The sequence below is a fragment of the Protopterus annectens genome, chromosome 14.part0, assembly GCF_019279795.1.
Source record: "Protopterus annectens isolate FY-2018-M chromosome 14.part0, PAN1.0, whole genome shotgun sequence".
Taxonomy (NCBI): Eukaryota; Metazoa; Chordata; order Ceratodontiformes; family Protopteridae; genus Protopterus; species Protopterus annectens.
Window position 1 is genome coordinate 910,255,032 of NC_056748.1, and position 18,391 is coordinate 910,273,422.

Sequence of the window (18,391 nt, forward strand, 5' to 3'; positions counted from 1 at the left end):
CCACAACTCTTTGCTGAGATTTCAGATGACTAGAGGATTCTGAGCTTCCTAAAAACCGTAAGTTACTTGTTTTCTTGCTTATTTTTACTATTGTATTACTTATTCTTACCATTTATTCCACTTTTTATTGTCTGCTGCCAACTTTTTACTGCATTTTATTACTATAAACAAACTGCACTGTTGTACTGAAATTGTCTGCCTTACCAGGCCTGTTAAATCACTTTAGTTACTGTTTTCACTGTTTGTAAAGCTTTTTAGCCAATTTTACTGTTTGAAAGGTATTAACTGGAAATTTCTCCATTTAAGTTTGTTCTGATTTTCCTGCCAAGGAGTGTATTATATAACGGATCTGTTTGGGGTTAAAAGCATTCTCTAGAGTCTCATTGCTCTTTTTTTTTTTTTAATTTTTATTTAGTGTCACACTACTGTTTTTCTGCTGTGGTATTTATTTAGTGTTTTCTGACTAAAACAGTGTAGCTAGTAGCTGGAGCATAGTTCTGGCTCAGAGTTGCTGTTTCTGGGTCTGGTTGTCTGTAGTGGCTGTTTGTTCTGAGCACATTTTCCAGGCCATCTTGGATTAGAAAGGGCCTTTCTGCACTCTAGTGAGAGGATTGTGCTGATTGGTCCCTGGCTGGTAAAGGTTGGCTGGTCTAGGGCTTGGAGTAAGCACTTAATTTATTCTTTTGAGTTTTTTCTTTAAAGTTGTTTAAGGTTTTAACCTTCTGGTATTTAACTCCTACCCTTGAGTGGGTTTCTGCTTGTTTGCTCAATGGGCAGCACAGTGGACTGCCACACAGTTGTGCGCCAGAGCTAAACAGTTAATTTCAACAATTTTTCCCTTAGATGCAGCTGTATCCCAACAGTGTAGTTCCTCATCTTTAACACATTTCTGTGCAAAGAGTCCGTACTAGTGAAGCTGTGTAATAATGGCCTCAAGAGTTTTTCTGAGGCCCCGCTCTACCTACTAGTGTAGCATTAAGACTAGCCTCTGAGGTATTAACACAACTCAACCCCTAGTTATTCCTATGTGTGATCCCTTTTCCCATCATAATCCTGTTTCTGACCATATAAATTCACCTGGCGCTATGAACGGGCAATTTCCCCGCAGTTTCTCCAGCCAGCCTGGTCGACATGGGCATCCTGAGGGATTGTAGCAACTGCCTCATGTACACGGACAATCCTCTACTTCTAGTGCACACAAACAACATGTGAGAGATGCAACTACATCAAAAACCTTTAATCAATGCTCTCTCACATGCCAGTCAATACATCTGACACTGAGCAGGTAAGCATGCACATCTCATCAACTAAGCCACCCAAAACCACATCACTCATATTTACATACATGGAGGTCCTCACCACAAAAACTTACCAAAGACCTCCCACACACAAACACGCTACACAATACATCCTCTGCAGGACACAATACACACAATTGCTCATGCACCAGTGTCTCGCCTGTCAAGCCCATAAAGCTAAACACTAAACGTAACATATTAGTCACAGGAGACTCCATTGTGAGACACACAGATGTCCCTCTCACCAGGCTGGATAAGGAGGTGGTCACGGTCAGCTGTCTGTCAGGTGCCAGGATCCACCATATCACACACGCACTCAAGTTTCTCAACAACAGGTATTGTTATGACTCTGTCATAGTCCATGTTGGTGTGAACGACTTCAGACATACCTCTCTGGACTATATGAAGAGAGACATCATTGAGCTCTTGGATTGTCTCAAGCAGGTATGTCCTTAGCTTTAAGGCAGCATTTTACCTTCACCTAGAATGATGCCTCAATACAAACAGAAAATGACTGACTTCAATAACTCTGAGTTTTTGGTGTTATTTTAATGGGATCCAGTATCTATCAGCCTGGGATGACATGATCGAATCGACAGGCCTCAATGCTTTGCCAGGGATGGTCTTCATTCGTCACCCCCTGGGATTTTATCTACTGGCTAAGGCTCATGCCCCCCCACCACCACCACCACAGTGCCCTTTTTAGGCAGTGTCACAAGGACAAAACTCCTGAAGTAAAAATAACCAACCAAAAACAACCTCAAGGTCATGTTGTTAAACACTAGGTGTCTTAACATGAAACTGCACTCACTGGAAGCAATCCTCACCCTGGCGCACGCAGATATTTGTGCAATCATGGAGACCTGGTTTATGGCTGTGGAAAGCACCCCAGCCATACCAGGTTACACCTCCTTCCACACGTTCAGACCACAAACTGAAGGCAAGAAAACTAAAGGAGGCAGTGTATCAACATTCAAGGATAAATACACCTCCAGACTGGTCAAGCAGTATAGGTTCATAGGTTCATACTAGGCTATTTGCCCTAGGGCATTTACAAGCCTAGCCAGAGTTGTGTGGCTTTCACCACCCCTTAGGTTGAAGAATACTATACCCATTAGTTTGCCGTGCCTCTGTCCAGCAGTGATATAGAGATGATCCCCGGGGTAAACCTACGATCTCCCATTCACTGGTCAAGATTCCTCTTGAACACAGCCAGTGAGGTGCTCTGTCTCACATGAACCGGGATTCTGTTCCACAGCATAGGGAGTCTCTGGGTGATGAATATGTCCCTCTAGCACGTCCTATTTATATCCATGTTGAGGTTTAAGTCTTTTGCTCTTGTGGCTCTGGTGGATTTAGATTTTTTGAGGTGGAGCATGTCCATTAATTCCGGGTTGGACATGGCCTTGTATGTCAGGCACAGGTCACCTCTGAGCAGACGGTATGCGACTGAATAGAGCTGGAGTTTCTTCAGTCGGGCAGCATATGGCATATTTTTGAGCCCCTTTATCCTTTTGGTGAGGAACTTTTGGGGTCTTTCCAATTGCTGCAGGTGTCGGGTAAGATACATTCCGAATGGGGCACTGTACTCAATCACTGGTCTGATAAGTGAAGAGTACAGGGGAACAATGACCTCCCTTGAAGTGGATGTGAATCCCTTCATAATCAGGTGGGCAATGAAGAAGGTCCTCCTAAACACTTTGGCAATGTGAGTGTCAAAAGAAAGGTTACTGTCAACTTGGGTCCCCAGGTCCCTGATAACCTCTTCTGTGCTTAATGGATTGCCACCTATGTGGTAACTTGGGGTTACCTTGTTTTTACCAAAGGGTATGACTATACATTTTTTGGCGTTTAGCTTAAGGCCACGGCTCTTGCACCAGTTATCCATTTCTATGAGACCTCTCTGAAGGATATCTGTGTCTGACACAGTATGACACCCTAGAGATACTTCAGGTGCAATTAACTGTTGGTAGGACACCTATTTAAGTCACTGCCAGCTATAGAACCCCCTCCATGAATTAGGACACCCACTCTGCCTATTTGGATCAAACTGAGTTTATCAAGATACATCCTAACACCATAGTTTTGGGCAACTTTATCTACCCCAGCATTGGCTGGGTGAATTACTCGCGCCCAAAGGTTCCTCAACTTTGTCAATACCAATGCCTTGGACCAGATGGATGACACCCCACTAGGGATGTCAACTTCTTGGACCTGGTGCTTACAAATATGGGGGACCACTATAGTTCCCTCACTGTGAGTTCATCCCTGGTGAGATAGGACCACAAATTAGTCTCATTTACCTGTTAGGACCAAACCAAGTTTTTCAATGAAAAGCAAAACCTGCCTGGTGGACAATTACCATTAATAGGCTTTACAATAAAAAGGAAGAAACTGCTGTCCAAGAGTAAGAATATGCAGGCTCTGAAATGCAGACACTCCCTCCCCAGTTTAAATAAGCAAATAAGACTTCTTGTAAAGTCCTCTAAGACAAAAATACAGTTGTGCACACTTACCATAAATGTAGATGTTCGAGTGTATTCACTGTTGCAGTCATTACATTTAGAGTAATCTGCTGGCAGGCTGACCTCAGTCGGCCTGAATATCAAAGTCTTGGGTCCTGCATTGGTTGCTGTCTCTACTTCCATGACGTCAGGTCGTCAGGGGGTATAAAACAGGCAGCCAATGCCATTTTCTTTAGTTTTTCTTGCCCCAGATGTCAGGTGCCCCCCATATGGGGAGCAAAAATATATATAAAAATATATATATATATAGGTATATATACATGCAATTGTAACAACATAACTTTACATTCATCTAAAAACAAATACACCACAAAGGCTGTAGAATACAGTGAAGGAAAGAGAAGCTCCAGAATAAAGGGGGATGGCAGGTGGGTAACCCGGACTGCAACAGTGAATACACTCAAACACCTGCATTTATGGTAAGTTTACACAACTGTACTATGTTCTTCGTGTTTCACTGTTGCAGTCATTACATTTGGGTAGAATCCCAAAGCTATAGATGGGAGGCTGGAACTAAATAGCATTAGGAGCGGCTATAAGGCCCTGCAGAACTGCAGTGGCAAAGCCTGCCCTGGATTTAGAGTAAAGAGGCAGATTGTAATGTTTTGTAAAGGTATGCACTGAACTCCAAGTAGCAGCCTCCAAAATGTCTTTGGTTGGTACTCCCCTGAGATAGGCTGCAGAAGTGGCTGCAGCTCTGGCTGAATGTGGCCTAATGCCCTTAGGCACTGGTTTGCCATACTGTGAGTAGCAGAAACAAATGCAGTGACCTATCCACTTTGAAATAGTCTGCTTGGAGATAGCCTTTCCTTGTGATACTGTGGCATATGCCACTAACAATTGCACTGTCTTTCTGAAAACTTTAGTTTTCTCCAAGTAGAACCTAAGTTATCTGTGTACGTCCAAAGAATGCAGAATTTTCCTCCCCTTGTTCTGTGGGTTTGAATTAAAGGTTGGCAAATGAATTGCCTGGTTAAGGGCAATACTGGATACCACTTTAGGCATAAATGTAGGGTTTGTTTTGAGAGAGACCCTGTCTGGATAGAAAATGATAAAGGGTTCCACAGCGATGAGAGCCTGTAGCTTTGAAACTCGTCTTGCAGAAGTTATTGCTAGGAGCAGAGCTGTTTTCCAGGTTAAGAACTTTATGTCCGTAGTAGCAGCTGGTTCAAAAGGAGGCAAGGTGAGTTTTTCCAAGATATAGTTGAGGTCCCATGCAGGTATTGACATTCTCCTTGGAGGCCTTAAGTTTTTGGCTCCTCTGAGGTACTGCCTTAATAAAGGGTGAGAAAAGAGTGGTGGCTCTGTATTGTAATGAGCCAAAATGGCAGAGGCATGGATTTTAATTGATGAAAAAGATAGGCCTTTGTCAAGCATCTCAGTTAAATATTGCAAAATCTGAGGAATATTTGGGACAGCTGTATCAGTTCCTTGAGCTTGGTTCCAAGTGCAAAATCTCTTCCATTTCTCAGCATAAGATTTTCTAGTACTAGGCCTTCTGGCTTCTAAAATGACATCCATCACAGCTTTACTGAGAGGTGTGGTTTGTATGGCTACATTATCTGCCATGCTGCCAGGTTTAGGGTCCTGAGTTGGCTGTGCAGAATCTGATTGTTTTGCTGGGACAGTAGATGAGGTATTTGAGTTAAGGTCCAGGCTGGGCATTGGGACAAGTTTCTTAAGATTGGATACCAGTACTGGCGTGGCCAGTCTGCGGCAATCAGAATCATTTTTGGTTTCTCCTGCCTGACCTTTAGGAGTACCTTGGGGAGGAGAGGCAGTGGAGGAAAGGCATATACTGCTAGGTTTGTCCAGTTGAAAGATAAGGCATCCACTTTCCAAGCTTGTCTGTGATAAGTCCTTGTGCAGAATCTTTTTAGTTGATTGTTTTGAGGAGAGGTAAATAGATCCATGTCCGGGCATCCCCATTTCATTGTTATCATGTTGAAGACCTGTGGATCCAGGTGCCACTCCTGGGCATCCGTGAGGTTTCTGCTTAGTTCGTCTGCCAGAGTATTTTCCTTTCCTGGCAGGAATTGTGCCTGCAGATGAACTTGGTAAGTCAATGCTGTGTCCCATAAAGCAATGGCTAGTCTGCACAGGGGGCAAGAATGAGTGCCCCCCTGCTTGTTTATGTACCACATGACCAAGGTGTTGTCTCTGTCTTTATCAGTAGTTGTCCCAGATGAAGTAGGTCCTTGAAGGCTGTCAGGGCATTTTGAACAGCTAGCATCTCTTTTTGATTGATATGTAGATGCTTTTGGTTTGTGGACCAGGTGCCCTGAATGCCTCTTCCTGCCATGTGTGCCCTCCCAGGCATAATCTGATGCATCCATCATTAGGCTCTGCCTGGCTGGGGGTAGTGAGAATAGATGTCCCTTGTTTTGGTGACAAGCCTTTGCCCACCATTGAAATTCCTGTTGCAGGCAGGGAATTAAGAGTAATCATTGTTTCCAGGCTGTGGCAATGTTGTGTCCAGACACTTTTTAGGTACCACTGAATTTTCCTCATATGCAGTCTTGCATATGGAATTAGTAAGATGCAAGATGCCATGAAGCCCAAAGCCTGCAGAAATTTTCTTGCAGATAACTGGGCCTTTGTTGCCATTTCCTTGAAATAGGTAGTCAGTTGCCTTTGTTTGCCTGGAGTGAGATAAGCCAGCCGGGCAGTTGTATTTAAGCTTGCACCCAGGAATATTATCTCTTGAGAGGGTACTAGTTTTGATTTCTTTTTGTTGACTGTGTACCCTAGGCCTGTTAAGAGTCTTATCACAAAAGTCAGATGCTGTAGTAGAATGTCCTTGTTCTCTGCTTGTATGAGACAGTCGTCAAAGTAAGGATATATTTGTATTCCTCTTTGTCTGCAGTAAGCAATTACTGGTGTCAGGCACTTTGTGAAGACCCTGGGCACAGTAGATAAGCCAAAGGGCAGTGCAGAGAATTGGTAACGCTTTGAGCCAGCCTTGAATCTGAGGTATCTTCTGCATGACTGTCTGATTGGGGCATGCAGGTATGCCTCTTTTAGGTCTAAAGTCACGAGCCAAGCCTTGCTGCCCAGCATGGGTAGAAGGTACTGTAAGGTCAACATCTTGAATTTTGGTAAATTCAGGAAAGTATTTAGAATAGATAGGTCCAGTATTGGTCTCCATGCTTTGTCCTTTCTGGCTACCAAGAACAGTCTTGAGTAAAATCCTTGTCCCTGCTCTTGCTGTGGTATTTGTTGAATAGCCCTCATGTCCATGAGAGCTGCGACTTGTTTTTGAGCCTCTGCCCATTGATTTTTTGGCAGGTCTGGCCAACCGTTTGCCCTTGGCAGGGTATGGAATTCAAACTTGTAGCCTTGTGACACTATGTCTAGAACCCATTTGTCCTGGGTTATAATGTGCCAATTTTGAGAAAATAGTGCTAGCTTTCCCCCTAAGGGTGCTGCCAAAAGATAAGTGCTTGGTGCAGGCAGGGGGAAGTCATTGGGACTGTTTCCTGCATGATTGTGATTTGTTCTCTCCACCTTTGGAGGTAGAAGCACTCCACTGCTTAGACCTGTAGGATCCTTGCGGCTGTGATCTGCCTATAGGGCGTCTGGATCTGCCCCTTTGAGGTCTGTCTGAGACCGGAAAGGACCAATTTTTTGTAGGCCAGTGTCTGCTAAATCTAGGTGGCTGTACCTGTAAGAAATCCTTGACCATTTGCATAGATTTAGCTTTGTCCTCCATTTTCTTTAACACCTCTTCTGCCTTAACACCAAACAAGGTATCATGTTGTAAAGGAGCATCTAATAATTTTGCTTTAACATGGTCAGGCAGATATTGTTCCTTTAACCATGTATGCCTCCTAATGACAGAACCCATAAAAGCGGCCCTGCAGGAGGCCTCCAGAGAATCAAACCCACATTGCAAAGTATGCTTTCCAACTTGTTCAGCTGCATACAATAAATCCTGCATTTCTTTGTTTTCTGCACATTCAGAATTTGCCATCATTTTCTGTTTAAGCAGTGTCATGATATATTGCTGATATTTGAGCATATGAAACTGGCAATTTAAGGCCCTTGTAGCCTAAGTAGTAGATGTGTAAATCTTTTTTCCCCATCTATCCAGAGCCCTGGAATCCCTGTCAGAGGGGGTAGGATTTTTTGCAGAAGCCTTGACCCCTTTTGGACCCTGAGAAATAGTTTCTGGGTCTGCAGAAGGGTTTTTGAAAAGGAATTTATGAGAGTCAGCGACCTTGTAGTATCTGTCCGGCTTAACAGGAGCTGGAGGTAGAGAGTCAGGGGTCAGACTAGACTCAGAGAACACATCATCTACAATGTCCAACACAGGTGGAATAGCTGGAGGTCTGTGTTGAGGTAATAAAAGGAAGTCTCTGAGCCTTTTCCTTAGATTATGAAAAATCTTGGCTCTCCCAGTGTTCCCTCATGGTATGCAAAGTTTCCCCAAAAGAGTAGTCCTCAGGAGGAGAAGCTGAAGGAATTGATTCTTCAGCATCAGAATCCTCATAAGGGGGCAAGAGAGCATTCCTGATCAGAAGAGGAATCAGAAGAAATGGAAACCTGATCTGAAAATTCATAGTATGTCTCTTGCCTAGGCCTCTTATCAGGAGGGGGATGGGAACCCCTGATCAAGGTAATTAAGTCTTCAGCCATTTTGAGCATCTGTTTTTTGGGCATGGAGGCCTGTCCTTGTGACTGGTGAACTTGTTTCTTTGCCTTTAAAGGTGTCGCAGTCTTTGAAGTTGGTTTAATATATAATTGTTTAGGTCTGAATACACCCTCAGAAGCCGATGCCTGCTCAGCGGCTCTGGACCCATCTGAGGGAATAGTCTCCGAGGCTCCAATACCTTGAGTTTCCTGAGGCCTGCCCGACTCCACGTGGGAGTTGTAAGCGGCCTGCAACTCTAAAGTAGCGGGCGTGAGGGGCTGCGAAAGTGCCTCACTGAGAACCAGCGAACTGGGTCTTGCTTAGGAGAAGCTTTGTCGTCGGTTTTGGACCTCGGTTGCCTGTCCTTTTCTTTTTCTTTGCATATTTTGTGAACTCCGGTAGTCGGATGGCTATCTGACAACATTGTACAATTAAACCTTCACCCAAAATAGCTTAATGCAAAATCATACCAACGCTTAATAGTGCGTTAGTTAAATCTAGCACAAAACCGACAACTAGCAACATCGTGGTCAGGGCCTAGGCAAGGAATACAGTAAGAATGAAAGTCCTTATGAGGTATTTGCTTCCCACAAGAAATACAATTATTAACTTTTTCTGACATCGGTCTGGAGCAAGAAAAAAGTTTCCCCAATGAGGTAATTAGCTTTTCATGAAGACTTTGGATCTGAAACTCGAACACGAAAATCTCAGGAGTCAGCCGACTGGCACTTGCGAATTGCTTCTGCTTCGGGCACCACATGGCAAGAAAGACTAAATAAAATGGTGTCGGCTGCATCGTTTATACCCCTGACGATCTGACTTCAGGGAAGAGGCGACAGCAACCAATGCAGGACCCAAGACTTTGGAATCCAGGCCGACTGAGGGCAACCTGCCAGCAGGATAACCCAAATGTAATGATTGCAACAGTGAAACATGAAGAACATCTGTAAATTCACCCTGGTGGTTTTACCTGTGTCCCTCTTGGACAGGGGCAACAGGTGCTGATCATGGTAACAAGGGTAAAATCTGGCTAGGCTTGTAAGGACCCTTGGGCCATTAGCCTAGTAACTTCCTATGATTCTATGAAACAGGAGTGGCTATCTTGGAAGCTTTGATCCAAGGCACCATCAGTTTAGAGGATGTGTGCATTACAACACCTTTATGTTTTTCAGACATTAAATGTCACTATTTTTAGACACTGATGCTGCTGTACAACTACAAGAACAGCATACAATAGAGAATAGCAGCGTGGGTAGCATTTTTGCTCACTCAACAAAAGATTCTCTGGTTCAGTTCTTGGTTGGTGTACCTTCTATGTGAGATCTACACATGCTCATGTACAGTTTTATGCAGGTCCTTTGGTTTCTTCCCACATCAAAGATATTTTGTAGGCAGTCTGATATCTCAAATTGACTTTAGATGTGTGCAGGTTACAAAAGAAAGACCTGGTATTCTACTTCTGCTCCCTATTTGCATCAATAACTCTGAGGATGCAAGCAGCTGCTCATGGAGTGTCAACCGTAGGAATGGGATGCAATTTAATAGCACTGGATGGATTCAATAAGAAAGTAATAGGCTCATAGTTAAATACTATGCTAGCTGCCCTTGCAGGCCATTTTTAGCTTAGCCTGATTTCCCTTTTTGTAATCAGAATAACCTATTGCCGATCACAGTTGTGCTTGAATATGGACAGGGATGAACTTTGTTTTATGCGGATGGGGAGTCTGTTCCACAGAAACTATATCTTCTGCAAGATATGCCTGTCCCTCCAAACCATTCTATTGATGTTGAAAAAGAGGTTTAGATCCCTAGACAGTATGTTTCTGATGCCATTTGACTTGCTGATGTAAGGAAAATGGGAGCACTACAGAACCCTGAAAGCCCAAAATCCTGAAAGTTCAAAATACTGAAAACAAACAGGATACCAACACTTATTATATTCCAGCACAAGTACATACAGAAACATATTACCCTTCAACTATATGCAGGGGGGGGGCAAGCCCCCCTGCCCCCCCACACTCCCTGCTACTTAACTATATCAACTCCGAGATTGCACTTCACAACACTAAGTGCCATCTTGGAGTTGATATATTTAAGTATCAGGGGGTGTGGGGGGCACAGCCACCACATGGGGAGTGCAGGGAGGCTTGCCCCCCTGCTTATACTTGGAGAACAGTAATATAGTTTGTGTTTTATTTGTTTCTGTATGTACTTGTGCTGGAATATATTAAGTGTTCCTATCCTGTGTGTTTTCAGGATTTTGAGTTTTCAGTATTTTGAACTTTCAGGATTTTGGTCTTTCAGGATTCTGTAGTGCTCCCAAGGAAAATACATCAGTAATGGGTTGGATGATGCCCTGTATGCCAGAAAAAGGGTTACCTCTTAGTCTGTAGGACATAGTGACAATATATTATAATAATATATACATATTATATATACAATATAGTAATGCCCAACTACTAACACTAGTAAATGCTTTCAATGCAAAACACAGGTATCTCTTGTCTCAGAATGCACCTAAAACAGCTTCAGAGAGGTCAGGTGTAGTGCAAAATGAGAAGTTATGTACCTACCATAACGTTCCATGTTAGTTGTCTTCTCTCGCCTTCTTTCTTGCTGGATGGGTTTGGAGCCGATCCTCGGCTCCGACTCGGCCACTTACTAAAGCTCGAGAGCTTATTTTACCGGCTCGAGACAACCCTATATCCCATGATGCTAGGCGATAACTCCCCAGATCTCGTTTGGAAGCTGAAAAACCTAGCATAGGCCAATAAAACAAAATCCTCCAACTGGAAGGAGGAGGAAGAGGGATAAAACCCCCCAAAGATAATTATGTACACTATATATATCCTAGGACACCTAGATAGTGAACAAAGGAATAAAAGGACCCCTCAAGGAAGGGAAGATCTTCTCAGTCTGTCCAGGCTAGGGGGATGGTGGGTGGGATGCAAGAAAGAAGGCGAGAGAAGACAACTAACATGGAACGTTATGGTAGGTACATAACTTCTCAATGTTAAGTTGTCAATCTCACCTTCATTCTTGCTGGATGGGACTGCGTCCCTAGCACCTTCATCCTGGGTGGCTCATTGGAACAGACTCTTAAGAATGGTGGAACCAAATGTTGCTCTGTCCCTGGAGGCCATGTCCAATTTATAATGCGAAACAAAGGTATGAGGAGAGGCCCATGTGGCTGCCGCACAGATAGTGTCTATTGGTAGTCTAGCTTGAAAAGCTGTAGATGTAGCTAGTGCTCTAGTTGAATGGGCTTTTGGCTTAGAAGTTAATTCTCTGCCTGAGTTGATAAATAGATGTAATCACCTAGATAGGGTTACCTTGGAAACAGGAAGGCCTTTCTTATTTTCTGCGTACGATAAAAAGGGCTGATCACACTTTCTTATTTGTTTGGTTCTATCCAAATAGTATCGGAGCTGGCGGTGAACATCTAGATAATGTAGCTTTTGCTCTGCTCTATTAGTATAGTTTGGGAAAAAAAATGGGAGATCAATTGATTGATTTAAATTAGTCTGCGAAGCCACCTTGGGTAAGAAGGATGGATTTAGTCCTTAGAGAAACTCTGTCTTTATGGAAGATTAAGTAGGGAGGACGAATGCAGAGGGCGTGAAGCTCTGATACTCTCCTAGCAGAAGTAATGGCGACTAGGAAGAGTGTCTTCCAGGAAAGAAATTTCAATGAACAGGAGACCGCAGGTTCAAAGGGGGGGGGGGGATTAAGGATGTTAAGACTAAATTAAGATCCCACTGAGGTGGAGGGTCTTTGATCGGAGGCTTAAGTAAATATACACCTTTAAGGAAGGCTTTGCAAAGCTTATTGGACATGATGTTGTGGTCCGATAAGCCTGTATGAAAATTGGATATGGCTGCCAACTGAACCTTTACTGTAGAGGCAGAAGACCCTGAATGAAAAATTTCGGCTAGGAAGTCTAAGACCGAATGAATTGGGGCAGTAAAGGGATCTATATTCCTTGCCTTTGCCCAGAAGGAGAAATATTTCCATTTACCAGTGTAAATCCTTCTGGTGGAAGATTTAAGGGAAGCTACTATGATATCCCGGATGGGATTAGAAGTCATAGGAAGCCTGGCTAAGGACGGAAGTGGAGCAACCAAGCAGTGAGGTTGAGAGAATGTAGGGATTGGTGCAGCTGCCCCGACTGATGGGTCAACAGATCTGGAGCTGGGTCCAGATGCCAAGGCTGTACCAACAGATAATGATGTAGGAACGGAAACCATATCTGTCGAGGCCAATAAGGGGCAATGAGAATCAACTTGGCTCTCAAGGCGGATGCTTTCTGAATTACTTGTAGAATTAGAGGAAAGGGTGGAAAGGCATAGAGAAGTCCCCGAGGCCAATCTTGGACTAGAGTGTCTCTGAGGGGATGGCCTGGAAGGGGGAAGAGGGTGAAGAAGTCGGGGCATTTGCTGTTTTGGGATGTAGCAAAAAGATCGCAGCAAGGAAGGCCCCACTTCTGAAAAATCTCTTCCGCTTCCGATTGTTTGAGAGACCACTCGTGTGGCATGAGTATAGCTCTGCTCAACCTGTCCGCTATGAAGTTGGACTTCCCGGGGATATGCGTTGCTATCAGAAACCGCTGAGAGGAGATCGCCCATTGCCAAAGTCTGAGTGCCTCTCGACACAGGGGATAGAACTTGGTTCCGCCTTGCCTGTTGATATACCACACTACGGACATATGGTCCGTTTGGATTGCAATAGTTCCTAGGGGAAGAGGGTCGTGGAGGGCTTGCAACGTTAAAAGCACTGCTCTCATCTCTAGGACATTTATGTGCAGGTGGCGCTCGAAAGGTTGCCAAGTGCCATGGACCATCCTGCCCTGAAAATGCCCCCCCCCACACCCGATCAGGGAGGCGTCCAATGTCACCGTGGTGACCGGGGGAGGAGGAACAAAGGGTCTGCCCTGATGGACTTGAGGGGACAATATCCACCAGGACAGATGACTTTTGCAAGTTTGAGTTATTATGATCTTGTGGTGCATGGGGAGTTGCTGAAAAGACCATTGGGCAAATAGCATCCACTGTAGAAGACGCATGTGAAAACGTGCCAGGGGAAGAAGTGTCATGGCGGTCGCCATAAGACCCAATACTTTCAGGGCATACCTGGCCTGAATTTTGTCGCTCTGAAGAAGAACATGGACATGGTTTTGAATATCTAAGACTCTTTGATCTGTTAACTTTGCTGAATGTTGTACGGTGTTCAAGTTGGCGCCTAAAAAGGTAATAGACTGACAAGGCGACAAGGCAGACTTTTCAAAATTTAGAGAGATTCCTAGCCCTCTGCAAATGTGAATGGTGTAAGCTCTGGCTTGGAGAAGTTGATGCCTGGTGGTGGCAGTGAGGAGACAGTCGTCTAGATTTGGAAACACCTGGAATCATTGCCGTCTCAGGTGAGCCGTAACCACTGCCATACATTTGTTGAACACTCTGGGGGCTGTAGTGAGACCAAAGGGCAGGGCTCTGAATTGGTAGTGACTGGCCCCCAGCCGAAAGCGGAAAAACCTTCTGAAGCGCCTGTGAATTTTGATGTGATAGTACGCATCCTGAAGGTCCACGGAGCACATCCAATTGTCCTTGCCCAGAAAGGGCAGAATGGACTGTAGCGTGACCATCCAGAATCTTGTTCTCTTTACAAACTTGTTCAGTTTGCTGAGATCTAATATTGGTCTCCAGTCCCCTGTCTTTTTCGGTACCAAAAAGAACCTTGAGTAGATTCCGGATCCTAGTTGGTCTGCTGGGATTGGCTGGATGGCTCTTTTTGCTAGTAGTTTTGATATTTCTGATACTGCTAGTTCCCTTAGACCGGGTGGAACGTCTGGAAGGGTTCCCTTTTGTTGAATTGGGGTTTGGTTAAAGGGAATTTTGTAACCCTCGGATATGATCGACTGTACCCATTTGTCTTGAGTAAGGGAAAGCCAGGCTATTGGGTACAGCGACAATCTTCCCCCGACTGCCTCCGAAGGTGGCCTATCGGGCAACATCTCAGGGATGCTGGAAGGGTTTGTCAGAGAGGGGCTCCCTGCTACCCTGGTTCTGCAGACCCCCCTCTGCCCCTAGGGCGGCATCTGTTGTTGTTACCCTCTCTGCCTCTGGGGGTAAACTAACCTCTTGCGTCAGATGTGACTCCTTGAGATTTGCGGAACCACATTTTCCCACCCTTCTGACCCTTAGGGTATGGTCTTGAAGGGGTGGAGAAATGGACTCCTACGGCAGAAAGTCTTGCCATCTTGCTCGCATCTGGTCAAGGTGTCTTTCACTTGAGGTCCAAACAAAGCCGAACCATCAAAAGTGGAATTTGTGAAGGACGCCTTGAAAGGGTCCGCGAAATTACACAGCCGCATCCAGGCGTGACGCCTTAAGGCCACTCCTGTGCCTGCAGCCCTACTCGCTCCATCGGCTGCATATGAAATTAGACGCATGGAGGAGTTAAGAATCGAGTTCAGGGTTCCAAGCTGTGAGTTTATTTTATCCTGGGACCCAGCAGCTGATGGATCCTGTAAGACTTCTCCCAACTCTTTGAGAATATCTCTCTGAAGGCGGGTGAAGTGACGCAAGTAATTCAGCGACCGTATGGCAAAGGTCGCTGAAGAAAACATCCGCTTACCGTACCTATCCATGGTCCTAGAATGCTTATTAGGAGGATGGATAGGTACTGAAGGATCAGCTAGTTCCTTCTTGGTGGCTGCAACCCCCACCATGGCATCCGCTGGTACACCTTTTGTTAGGAATTGCCTGTCAACTGGTGCTGTGATGAATTTAGATGCCCTCCGAGGGGTGGGTTCCACTGAATCCGGGGCCGACCACGTCTTCCGAGCCACTACTTCCATAAGGGGCTCGAAAGGCGGAGACACCCAGCAGGTGGAGGGTCGAGAACCAAATGCCTCCAGGTACACCGACTCGTCCTCGGAAGGATTAAGGGAAAACCAGTTCCCCCTCTGCTTCAGGATTTCTAGGATGTCTGAGAAAGAGAGATCCTCAGAGGGGGACTTTGGGGATCCCTCCGACTCATCCAAGTCGGTGTCAGATGTAATAGACTCAGGAGAGTCCACATGCTTCCTCTTACACGTCCTCTTACGCGGAGGCTCCACTGACAGGTCAGGAGAAGCCTCGGAAGAGGAAGAAATTCCCAGTGGGGAAACCTGAGGCGTTGGATCTCTGGGTCCGGGAGCAAGAGAGTGGGAAGAGACATCAGCAGGCACTGTAGTGGGAGGAGCTGATGGAGCTGACCGTTGACTAAGCCCTGGGGCTAGTACGCTCCTCATCACCTCGAAGGCTCCCCTATCAGAAAGGCAAGAGGGCCCCCGCTCCGAAGAGGTAGGAACCCCAGGCCGCACCGACAGGGAAGGCTCCAAGGCCGATGTCGGGGCCGAGCTCACCAGCGCCGACGCTCCGAGAGGGAGAACGGGGTCGGACAATGGTCCGATGCCACTCGCCCCCTCAGAGCCGACGAGAGAGAGAGATCAGGCACCCGGATCCCTCCAATGAAGGTATCAAAGAGGAGATCGGAGCGGAAGATGAAGGAGCCGAAGGGGGAGGTATTGGCTCCGAAGCCACAATGGTCACGGCTCCGAGGAGCTCCGGCTCCGAACTCTGAGGGAGAGTCGAAGGAGGAAAAATAGGTGGAGTCATAATAGCTACCGTCTGATGAGACGGGCTAGAGATCATCTGGGCCAATGCCCGAGACTTTAACAGCCTACTTACCACTCTCTCAAGGTCGTGATCTGAAAGTCTGGACGACCGAGAAGATCGGCTCCAATGGCTCCGCTCCGAGAGCAGGGGAGACCTCGGAGCCGAATGGATGGACTCCAATGAAGGGGATTCTTGACCTCTTCTTAGATGGAGCCAACGGAGCTGAAGACACGTCGGCTCCAGCCGGAGCCGACAGCGAAAGCATGGGCTTAGAGGTATCGGCACCGAGTGGTGCCGAGACCGAAACTTGTGACTCAAAGGGATCGGCTCCAGCCAGAGCCGATCTGGGCACAGACAAGGAGCCAGCAGCCGAAGGCTTAGTACTTGGAGCCGACGGTTTTGCAGGTTTCGAGGGCCTCCCCGATGCAGACTTAGTCGGGGAGCCCTCGGGCTTTAACAAGCCCCTCAGTATAAGTTTGTTCCTGCAGGACTCTTGGACTGAATGCATGACATACTGAACAAGAGTCCTGCAGGTGCAGGGGTCCCAGGCAGTAAACACAAGAAGTGTGAGCATCTGTCAGAGACATTTTCTGACAGCACAAGTCACACTTCTTAAAGCCTGAGACCTTAGTTTCCTTAGGTTCCTTCGACATAACAGTGTCGAGGGTTCACAAAGGTAACAGAAACACACACACACACACACACACACACTCTCAAAAATTATAAATTAACAATAAAATGTTAATAGGGACACTGACACACCCAAACACTCCACTGGATCCCTAAGAAAAATTAGGAAAGGGGCAGGCTTCAGGCATAACCTAAGAGTGGAGGGGGAGGGGGAGGGATATAAGGGATAAAAAGGGAAGGTATATAAAAAAGTAATAGAGTTAAAGGTAGTTACTAACTATTGAAAAGAAATAACTAGGTGAAAAATTAACTCAAAAAGGGTGACTGAACACTATATATACAAGACTTACCAGGAGCCGGTAAAAAAACGCACCTCGCAAGCGAAAGCGGCAAACGAGATCTGGGGAGTTATCGCCTAGCATCATGGGATATAGGGTTGCCTCGAGCCGGTAAAATAAGCTCTCGAGCTTTAGTAAGTGGCCGAGTCGGAGCCGAGGATCAGCTGCGAACCCATCCAGCAAGAATGAAGGCGAGATTGACAACTTAACATCAAAAGCATGTCATGCCTTTGAATGAATACTGGTATGCTCTTCAGAGGACAATGCCGTCTAATGCGTTACTGTTGACATGCAGTACTTAAATTTCAAAACTTTTTTCCCTATAGTACTGAAAAACATTGGAATTAAGAATGGAATAATGCAAAACATTCAGCTTAACACCACCTATGTGAAACCAAACATTTTTTAAATTGCTACTGTTGAAATGGATTAGTTACATCAAGTTTGCATTTTCATACATGATAATGCTAACATACCTGTAGTATACTAAGACTGCAATAATAATCTTGAATAATTTTGGGTGGGAGATCCTGTAGTACATCTTCTTTCATTCTTCGCAGCAGGAAAGGTAAAACTTGGCGATGAAGTGCTTCCATTGCAAGAACTCCTATTATTACATATAAAGAAATCATTAAGTTTCATCTCTGACCTTATTTGCTTTTTCATCCATTAATACAGCTCTCCTTTCATCATCAAATGAGTGGCTTTGTTGTTTAAGTTAGTTTGTAAAAACAAGCACCAATGTCATCATTAGCATAGTAACCCTAGGTTTTACAACTGACACTGCCTGTGTAGGTGTAGACATGAGCTTGTAGCAGTTACTCTGTTTTGGGAAGTGTATTTTTCATTCAAAAATGACAAATTTGATAGCCTATTGTGTGTTTCTGGAGTGCGTGGAGAAGATTTAGTAAGTGTGTGTGTGTGTGTGTCTTTCGGCTTATTCGGTTAGGGGTGGCCACAGCGGAACTCCAGTCCGCTAATACTTAGTAGTGGATTTTACGTGCAGAGTTACCAGCCCTGACGCACAACCTTCAACGAAGGCATGCCCATTCACGCATGCCTCCACACAGAAGACGCTGTAGCTGAGAATCGAATGGGACAACATCTTGCTGTGAGGCGACAACGCTACCGCAGCACCACTACCGTGGGATAACATGTCTAAAACAGTATGATGTGAAGTAAAATGAGTTGTTAAATTGAAATGTTAGAAGAAAACTTGCCTGCAAGCCACAAACATGTTTAGGTAGAGACATATACATGATGGAGAAGCCAAAGTTAAGATCATTCTTTTCATGTTATAACTTGGCTACAC

General features: G+C 45.3%; 1 protein-coding gene across 1 annotated transcript in view; it reads right to left on the reverse strand.

Moving 5' to 3' along the window:
• The window catches only part of BTAF1 (B-TFIID TATA-box binding protein associated factor 1), a 3,603,226-nt gene that overhangs the window by 500,109 nt on the left and 3,084,726 nt on the right, over nucleotides 1–18,391 (reverse strand). Inside the window, exon 35 of the mRNA XM_044055641.1 lies at nucleotides 17,556–17,686. Coding sequence (XP_043911576.1) covers nucleotides 17,556–17,686 — 131 coding nt within the window. The remainder of the gene's footprint in view (nucleotides 1–17,555; nucleotides 17,687–18,391) is intronic.